Below are 10,211 nucleotides of genomic sequence, written 5' to 3' on the forward strand. Positions count from 1 at the left end.
CAAATCAGTGAAGCATGTTTAATATAAACAGTGTGCTTTATAGCAATTAAGGAAGTTTGTGTCATGTTTGTCCTCCTGCAGAAACTAAATTAAAACAAAATATATGTTTTTTCCCCTCCTCATTTCCATTGCCGGCCCCTGCCCTGTAATCACTTCATTAAATATTGAAACACAGTGTTACTGTTCAAACTGTGTGTAATGTTAGACTAGCCAAAAATATCAAACAAACTTGTTCAATAAAATGTCTGCCTTGTTTTTAATGAATATTCACGCCTACTACCGTACTGCTTTTTTTTTTTAAATTGTTGGTCATTATGTTGACACTTGGAGAGCCAAGGTGGTACGAGTTTGAGAACCACTGTTCTAGAATACACATGGAGCACACTTTGGACACCTCTGCCCTAAACACTGAGGGTATGTGATCCACGCACCTCCCCTGGGTATTTGCTGACGATGGAAATGATGGCCTGCACGGCGTTCATTTCCTGCAGCAGCTGCAGGCCTGGAGCATCGGGATCGGGGACGTCGCCCAGTCCGTCCTTCCCGTGAAAGTCTCCGGCCACGTGGACTTTGCGTCCCAGCAGAGGCTCGTTGAAGCCCGGGTACACAGGGATCTGTGGCACGTGACACGTTCAAGACGGGGGACGCAGTTCCCTAGTCCGCGTGTAATTGGATACTCACGTCTAGCCTGTTGCACACTTTCAAGACGCGGAGGGTGTTCTTCAGGATGTTCTGCAGGATGGTGTTGCCGTGCGTGCAGGTGATCCCCAGTATCTCTACATTTGGGGCTGCCAGGGCCATCATGATGGCCTGGGCATCGTCCACCCCAGTGTCCACATCCAGGATCAGCTTCTTCATCATATCTAGGGAGACGGCACAGGGGAGGAAAAACTAAGCCGTAAAATCGCTCCCATGCATGTTCACATACTTGGCTTCTAATGCAAAACAGTCCCTGCATGACACTTTCTGAACTATTCTGAATATAAAAAGCGCAGATGGAAAAATGCACCAAAATCAAAGAACAGTCCGCAGAACCAGCACAGATTCGCAGCAGCGTCCCTGGAACCACCTTTGTTTCCTGTTCAAGGAACAATGTTATGAGCGTGTCGACACAGGAGACAGAAACAGGATGAACTTACCTGCTGGACGACTTTGCACAAGTTTCTCCAGTCTGTTGTTGTCAATGGAACAAGTACTTCCCTCTCTGCTGTATTCCGCCTTTTATAACCAGCTGCGGTTATGCGGTTTAAGGTTACGTAAGATCAGCTGGTAAACAATGTTTGCATGGTTACCGAGACGGACGATATAATGACGGGGTGTATAGGGGAAAAGAGAGGGGGTGGGGTGGGGGGGGGGAGTAAAATTTAAAGTTGCATAAGTTGAGAAGACAACGCCTTTTCTGACTTATTGGAGCGGCTGTACGACATGGAAAGATGTAGGCACTGAAATTAAAGGCTCTTCACGCTGATAACAGAGCACAGTTGGAGCCCAAAGCACAACTTTGTTTTTTTTTAGAGGCCCCCCCTTGCCCTAATTACAATTTCTCACACTTATTTTTTTTTTTTTTTTACTGTGTGTGAAATCGAATGAAAACACATTTGTTACAACATTGGAATAAATCATGACTAAAAAGGGGAGGAAAGAAGTATAAACTTATAAAAAAACTGACCCCCAAATACTGTACAACATTAGCTGTCCCACTCAGATGAATATTAAGACCACATGTGTATTTCATCGTACACAAAAACCCATCAGCTTCCTCAAAGTCATGTGTTTTTGGTTACAGCTACATAATCTAAATCAGCCGATTCATCAAATCAACTGAAACAGTTGATTTGATGAATCGGCTGATTTAGATTATGTAGCTTCAATTAATTGTTTAATAAAAGGTACTGTACTGTACTGAGAAAAAGTGCCCTTAGCTTAAAATATGCGGATATAGTTTTGGCACCGCAGCTGCATTAAAGCGCACATGGCAGTATATTTAAATATAAACGTGTGTGTGTGTGTGTGTCTCTATATCATATATATATATATGTATATGTATATGTATATGTATATGTATATATATATATATATATATATATATATATATATATATGAAACAACCATAAACAAAATAACATTTATATTTTTTAGTTTTTCAAAATATTTTTTTACCCCAAAAATATTATGCACAATATATATTGTATTGTTGCATACATGTTTAAAGTGCAGTTTCATTGTACATTGCATTTATTAAATAAAACAATCAAAATTGTAGCAAGCCGGAAAATCTTATGTCATAGGATTATTATCATTATTATTAAAAATATTATTGTTATTATTATTATCATTACCCACTTATTTTCATCTTTATTCCCCTACTCTTTAATGCTATACAGCATATGTATAGATGCACATATACAAATATATATATATATATATATATATATATATATATATATATATATATATATATATATATATATATATATGTATATATATACACATACATACTTACATTTATATATACACATACGCATATATATACATAAACACATATAGATATATATACATACATACGTATATATACACATACATATATATATATATATAAATACACATATATATATATATATATATACACACTCTTACAAACCCTGTTTCCATATGAGTTGGGAAATTGAGTTAGATGTAAATATAAACGGAATAAAATGATTTGCAAATCCTTTTCAACCCATATTCAATTGAATGCACTACAAAGACAAGATATTTGATGTTCAAACTCATAAACTTTATTTTTTTTTGCAAATAATAATTAATTAATGGCTGCAACATGTGCCGAAGTAGTTGGGAAAGGGGATGTTCACCACTGTGTTACATCACCTTTTCTTTTAACAACACTCAATAAACGTTTGGGAACTGAGGAAACTAATTGTTGAAGCTTTGAAAGTGGAATTCTTTCCCATTGTTTTATGTCGTTCAACAGTCCGGAGTCTCCACTGTCGTATTTTACGCTGCATTATGCGCCACACATTTTCGATGGGAGACAGGTCTGGACTGCAGATGGGCCAGGAAAGTAACCGCACTCTTTATTTTACAAAGCAACACAGTTGTAACACGTGCTGAATGTGGCTTGGCATTGTCTTGCTGAAATAAGTAGGGGCGTCCATGAAAAACACGGCGCTTAGATGGCAGCATATGTTGTTCCAAAACCTGTATGTACCTTTCAGCATTAATGGTGCCTTTACAGATGTGTAAGTTACCCATGTCTTGGGCACTAATGCTCCCCCATACCATCACAGATGCTGGCTTTTCAACTTTGCGTTGATAACAGTCTGGATGGTTCGCTTCCCCTTTGATCCGGATGACACAATGTCGAATAGTTCCAAAAACAATTTGAAATGTGGACTCGTCAGACCACAGAACACTTTTCCACTTTGCATCAGTCCATCTTAGATGATCTCAGGCCCAGAGAAGCCTGGATGTTGTTGATAAATGGCTTTCGCTTTGCATAGTAGAGTTTTAACTTGCACATACTTATGTAGCGACAAACTGTATTTAGTGACGGTGGTTTTGTAAAGTGTTCCTGAACCTATGTGGTGATATCCTTTAGAGATTGATGTCGGTTTTTGATACAGAGCCGTCTGAGAGATCGGAGGTCAAGGTCATTCAATGTTGGTTTCTGGCCATGCCGCTTATGTGGAGTGATTTGTCCAGATTCTCTGAACCTTTCAAATGTCTATTCTTGGTGTTGGGTTTTATCACATACATTTCCCCCCAAAATATGACTTATACTCCAGTGCGATTTATATATGTTTTTCTCCTTCTTTATTATGCATTTTCGGCAGGTGCGACTTATACTCCAGAGCGATTTATTCTCCGAAAAATACGGTACTTAATGTTAGCATTAGCTAACCCATTTAGCCTGCCAGCTAGCTAGCTAGCTAACAACTGCAAACTTGGCATTGTGGCACGCAGCTACTTTTTTGGATGTGTTTACGGTTGCAGAACAGGAGATTTTTATTTTTACTAAACCTGTAAGGCTTCATTTGTGATATATATGGTAATTTATTTGCTCCGGAGTCCGACAGCATTAGCATGGATATCTCCTGCTGTTTATTTATTTTATTTTTTGGCGGTAGTCCAGCAGCAGTGTCCATGCCATGCCTTTCTGTCGGGTCCTCTTCCCGCCTGCCGAACCGCTTATACCACCACAAAGATGGGATATTTGCGTCCAGCCCTAGTAGACTCATGTTTATGATATATAATATGATCTGTGGCAAATATCAGTAATATCTGCTCATAAACAGTTGTTGACATGCTGTTTTAAATTCAGAAAGTATGCTATTGGTTTCCGTTTTGTGGTTACTGTGGGGGAGCGGGATTTTTTTTTTTTTTAAGAACAAGTATTTTTTTAAACAAGTATTCCAATGAGAAAAAATGTCAAGTTTGAAACCGGATTGCAAAATTGCAGCGACAAGCACACCCTCTTTAGGACCTAAAAATATATCAATTGTAACTTAAAGGTATATTTTGTATTATTAGGTCCATCATTGCTAAATATTATAAACTTATCACTTTCCTCGGGCACTGTTCCTCTAGTATTCAAAAAAGCGGTTATTCATCCTCTCCTTAAAAGACCTAACCTCGATCCTGACCTCATGGTAAACTACCGACCGGTGTTTCACCTTCCCTTTATTTCGAAAATCCTCGAAAAAAATTGTTGCAGAGCAGCTAAATGAACACTTAGCGTTTAACAATCTATGTGAAACCTTTCAATCCGGTTTCAGGGCAAATCACTCTACTGAGACAGCCCTCGCAAAAATGACTAATGATCTATTGCTAACGATGGATTCCAATGCGTCATCTATGTTGCTGCTCCTCGATCTTAGCGCTGCTTTCGATACCGTCGATCATAATATTTTATTAGAGCGTATCAAAACACGAATTGGTATGTCAGACTTAGCCCTGTCTTGGTTTAACTCTTATCTTACTGACAGGGTGCAGTGCGTCTCCCATAACAGTGTGACCTCGGACTATGTTAAGGTAATGTGTGGAGTTCCCCAGGGTTCGGTCCTTGGCCCTGCACTCTTCAGCATCTACATGCTGCCGCTGGGTGACGTCATACGCAAATACGGTTTTAGCTTTCACTGTTATGCTGATGACACCCAACTCTACATGCCCCTAAAGCTGACCAACACGCCGGACTGTAGTCAGTTGGAGGCGTGTCTTAATGAAATTAAACAATGGATGTCCGCTAACTTTTTGCAACTTAACGCCAAAAAAACGGAAATGCTGATTATCGGTCCTGCTAAACACCGACCTCTATTTGATAATACAACTTTAACATTTGACAACCAAATAATAACACAAGGTGACTCGGTAAAAAATCTGGGTATTATCTTCGACTCAACTCTCTCCTTTGAGGCACACATTAAAAGCGTTACTAAAACGGCCTTCTTTCATCCCCGTAATATCGCTAAAATTCGCTCCATTTTGTCAACTAAAGACGCCGAGATCATTATCCATGCGTTTGTTACGTCTCGCCTCGATTACTGTAACGTATTGTTTTCGGGTCTCGCCATGTCTAGCATTAAAAGATTACAGTTGGTACAAAATGCGGCTGCTAGACTTTTGACAAGAACAAGAAAGTTTGATCATATTACGCCTGTACTGGCTCACCTGCACTGGCTTCCTGTGCACTTAAGATGTGACTTTAAGGTTTTACTACTTACGAATAAAATACTACACGGTCTAGCTCCATCCTATGTTACCGATTGTATTGTACCATATGTCCCGGCAAGAAATCTGCGTTCAAAAGACTCTGGCTTATTAGTGATTCCTAAAGCGCAAAAAAAGTAGAGCGTTTTCCGTTCGGGCTCCAGTACTCTGGAATGCCCTCCCAGTAACAGTTCGAGATGCTACCTCAGTAGAAGCATTTAAGTCTCACCTTAAAACTTATTTGTATACTCTAGCCTTTAAATAGACCCCCTTTTTAGACCAGTTGATCTGCCGCTTCTTTTCTTTTTTCTCCTATGTCCACCCCTCCCTTGTGGAGGGGGTCCGGTCCGATGACCATGGACGAAATACTGGCTGTCCAGAGTCGAGACCCAGGATGGACCGCTCGTCGGGACCCAGGATGGACCGCTCGCCTGTGTATTGGTTGGGGACATCTCTACGCTGCTGATCCGCTTCCGCTTGGGATGGTTTCCTGTGGACGGGACTGTCGCTGCTGTCTTGGATCCGCTTTGAACTGAACTCTCGCGGCTGTGTTGGAGCCACTATGGATTGAACTTTCATAGTATCATGTTGGACCCGCTCGACATCCATTGCTTTCGGTCCCCTAGATGGGGGGGGGGGTTGCCCACATTTGAGGTCCTCTCCAAGGTTTCTCATAGTCAGCATTGTCACTGGTGTCCCACTGGATGTGAATTCTCCCTGCCCATTTGGTGTGAGATTTCCTCGCCCTTTTGTGGGTTTTTCCGAGGATGTCGTAGTCGTAATGGTTTGTACAGTCCTTTGAGACATTTGTGATTTAGGGCTATATAAATAAACATTGATTGATTGATTGAAAGGCCTACTGAAATGAGATTTTCTTATTCAAACGGGGATTGCAGGTCCATTCTATGTGTCATACTTCATCATTTCGAGATATTGCCATATTTTTGCTGAAAGGATTTAGTAGACTACCGGGAGTAGCAGACGATGACGTCACCCGTGTGATGGCTCCTCACATATTCACGTTGTTTTTAATGGGAGCCTCTAACAAAAAGTGCTATTCGGACTGAGAAAACGACAATTTCCCCATTAATTTGAGCGAGGATGAAAGATTCGTGTTTGAGGACATTGATAGCGACGGACTAGAAAGAAAAACAAGTTAAAAAAATAATAAAACACGATTGCATTCGGACGGATTCTGATGTTTTAAAACACATTTACGAGGATAATTCTGGGAAATCACTCATCTTTCTATTGTGTTGCTAGTGTTTTAGTGAGTTTAATATTACCTGATAGTCGGAGGTGTGTGTCCACGGGTGTCTTGACGCCAGTGTCTCAGGGGAGTCGACGGCAGCTATGGACGGCACAAGCTCAGCTTTTCTCTGGTAAGAAGCGACTTTTTAACCACAATTTTTTCAACAAAACCTGCTGGTTGACATTCCGTCATGATCCATGTTCTCTTGACTGCGCTCTGATCCATTGTAAAGCTTCACCTCCAGGAATTTTAAACATGGAATCACCGTGTGTTTGTGTGGCTAAAGGCTAAAGCTTCCCAACTGAAAAAGGGAGGTTTTTGTCGTTGGTGCACTAATTGTAAGTGTATATTGTGTTTTTTATGTTGATTTAATAAAAAAAAAAAATAGAAAATTATTATTTAAAAAAAATAAATACAATTAATTAAAAATTATTCTGCGGCCCGGTACCAATCGGGCCACGGCCTGGTACCGGGCCACGGCCCGGTGGTTGGGGACCACTGCTATACACCATCCGTGGTCATTTTAATGTCAAAAATATTTTTGGGGAACTTAATGTGTCATCAGTGTTCTTCAAATAAACTATTTCTTTCATTTCTCATATTGCAACACATGGTATTTTAATGATATGTCATAATATAATTTCTCAATATATTTCACAGAATATTGAAGGATGTTGACTCTCATGAATTTGGTCTCAACATCTTACGCAAGGTAAGATCAAATTAGAGCTGTTGAAGGTTTAAATGTAATTTTTAAATGACCCAAATATGATTTAGTTACAGGTGCCCCAACATGAGATGGAGGTGTAAGATGTGTAGTTTTAAATATGATTGTTAAAACACTATAAACTAAAACATGGAAATGGTGGCCGCAGTCCCTTGTCTTCACACTGATTGCCCTTGTTCATTCAAAGCATTTAAAGGCCTACTGAAACCCACTACTACCCACCACGCAGTCTGATAGTTTATATATCAATGATGAAATATTAACATTGCAACACATGCCAATACGGCCTTTTTAGTTTACTAAATTACAATTTTAAATTTCCCAGGAGTTTTGTCTTCGAAACGTCATGTAATGATGACGTGTACGCAAGACGTCACGCACACACACAGCTAAATGTCGTCGGCATAATTATACAGTTTTTTGGACATCTGTGTTGCTGAATCTTTTGCAATTTGTTCAATTAATAATGGAGAAGTCACAGTAGAAAGATGGAGTTGGGAAGCTTTAGCTTTAGGCCACACAAACACACGGTGATTCCTTGTTCAAAATTCCCGGAGGTGAAACTTTCCTATGGTCAAGAGAACATGGATCCCGACCACATGTCAACCAGCAGGTTTCGGTGAGAAAATTGTAGTTAAAAAGTCAGTTCTTACCGGAGAAAAGCTGAGCTTGTGCCGTCCATAAAGCTGCCATCGACTCCCCTGAGACACTGCGCGTCAAGACACCCGTGGAGACACCCTTCCGACTATCAGGTACTATTAAAATCACTAAAACACTAGCAACACAATAGAAAGATAAGGGATTTCCTAGAATTATCCTAGTAAATGTGTCTAAAAACATTGGAATTGGTCCCAATGCAATCGCGTTTTTTTTGTTTAGTTTTTTTTCTTGTCCGTCGCTATCAATATCCTCAAACACAAATATTTCATCGTCGCTCAAATTAATGGGAAATGGTCGTTTTCTCGGTCCGAATAGCACTTTTTGTTGGAGGCTCCCATTAAAAACAATGTGAATATGTGAGGAGCCATCAAACATGTGACGTCATCGTCTGCGACTTCCGGTAGAGGCAGGGCTTTTCTCTTAGCACCGAAAGTTGCAAACTTTATCATGGATGTTCTCTACTAAATCCTTTCAGCAAAAATATGGCAATATCGCGAAATGATCAAGTATGACACATAGAATGGACCTGCTATCCCCGTTTGAATAAGAAAATCTCATTTCATTAGGCCTTTAATGCCCTTATTATACTGGGGAGACTACAATATTAACAATATTAATTGTTCTAGCAAGGTGCGTGTCTTGATCAAGTTGTGTTGTTATCTTCTGTTTCTGTCATGATCCACGTCTTGGATCATGGCATATTCTGGTTTTGGTTCTGTTTATCACATTCCGTCTAGTATTTGTCTTCCTCATTTCTTTGTGGCACTTCCTGGTTTTGTTTCCGTTGTCATAGTTACCCATTTAGTGTCACCTGTCTCTGCTTTGATCACACGCACCTGCCCTTGATTATTTCTCTCCATATAAATGCCTGCCTCTGTTTGACATTCAGTCTTGGACTCTTGCTTGTCACACGCAACAGCTGACGCCGCTCTTCCAACATTGTGGTAAATCTATTTTTGTATACTTGTTAGTTTATATGCTATTTTGTTTGTTTATGTCCCTAGCTTCCACGCTAGCACCCTTTGTTCTTTCTAGCTCCCAAGCTAGTTTTGTTGGTTTCTGGTTAGTGCCTTTCTGCAAGTGTTTTTGTTCTTAGTTTGTTTTATTTTATAATTCAATTCTTATCCCTACCCTCATGCTGTGTTCCATCTTCCGCTGCACCCACGAGAGAACAACTCGTCACCACAATGCCACCGAGACGTCACAGTTTCAGATCAAAGAAGAGTTCAGTAGGATAAGAACAGTTCATCTGGAGCCAACCTTTTTGTCAAAACTGGACACACACACTCCCAAACTCCTGGAGATATTTAGGACAAAGGGCGGGGTTGCAGGCACGAAAATCAGACCGATGCTGGATTCACTTGGCCAGGTAAAGTTACAGGGGCATTAATGTCATTTGTGTCAGTCATCTTGTGTTGGGCTCATACACACTGAGCTAGCTATTATCATCTCTATCTATCTATCTATCTATCTATCTATCTATCTATCTATCTATCTATCTATCTATTGCACTCTCTCTATCTCTCTATATCTCTCACTTTCTCTCTCTCTAACTCTCTCTCTCAAATTAAATACATAAATTAATATAATTTAATTACATTGCCTTTTTCCATGGCATAGTGGATCGTGTGTATCTGTTTGCCTATACATCAGGGGTCTCAAACACGCGGCCCGCGGGCCAATTGCGACCCGCGAGACGTTATTTTGCGGCCCGCACCTTGAAGTGAAAGTTTTATGTTGGTACGGCCCGCAAGTTTTATATGAATGGCGCTTTACAGCGTCATACTTGCATACCCTCGATTTTTTTCTGGGAGAATCCCAATTTTCAGTGCCCCTCCAGGGGTAATCATTGTCCCGAATTTCACC

At 40.2% G+C, this 10,211-nt stretch overlaps 1 protein-coding gene across 3 annotated transcripts in view; it reads right to left on the reverse strand.

The window, feature by feature from the left end:
- Positions 1-7,130, reverse strand: part of LOC133544504 (inosine-uridine preferring nucleoside hydrolase-like) — a 19,669-nt gene extending 12,539 nt beyond the window's left edge. Inside the window, exons 1-4 of one of the 3 annotated variants that reach the window (XM_061889905.1) lie at positions 1,140-1,302; positions 1,010-1,078; positions 682-863; positions 432-614 (exon numbers count right to left, since the gene is read on the reverse strand). In XM_061889905.1, coding sequence (XP_061745889.1) covers positions 432-614; positions 682-861 — 363 coding nt within the window. In that variant the 5' untranslated portion in view covers positions 862-863; positions 1,010-1,078; positions 1,140-1,302. Of the gene's footprint in view, positions 1-431; positions 615-681; positions 864-1,009; positions 1,079-1,139; positions 1,303-6,992 lie in introns of those variants that run through there. The other 2 variants (XM_061889904.1, XM_061889903.1) reach the window with 2 other exon arrangements.
- Between the last annotated feature and the right edge of the window lie 3,081 nt (positions 7,131-10,211).

Source organism: Nerophis ophidion, linkage group LG27 (assembly GCF_033978795.1).
Source record: "Nerophis ophidion isolate RoL-2023_Sa linkage group LG27, RoL_Noph_v1.0, whole genome shotgun sequence".
NCBI lineage: Eukaryota > Metazoa > Chordata > Actinopteri > Syngnathiformes > Syngnathidae > Nerophis > Nerophis ophidion.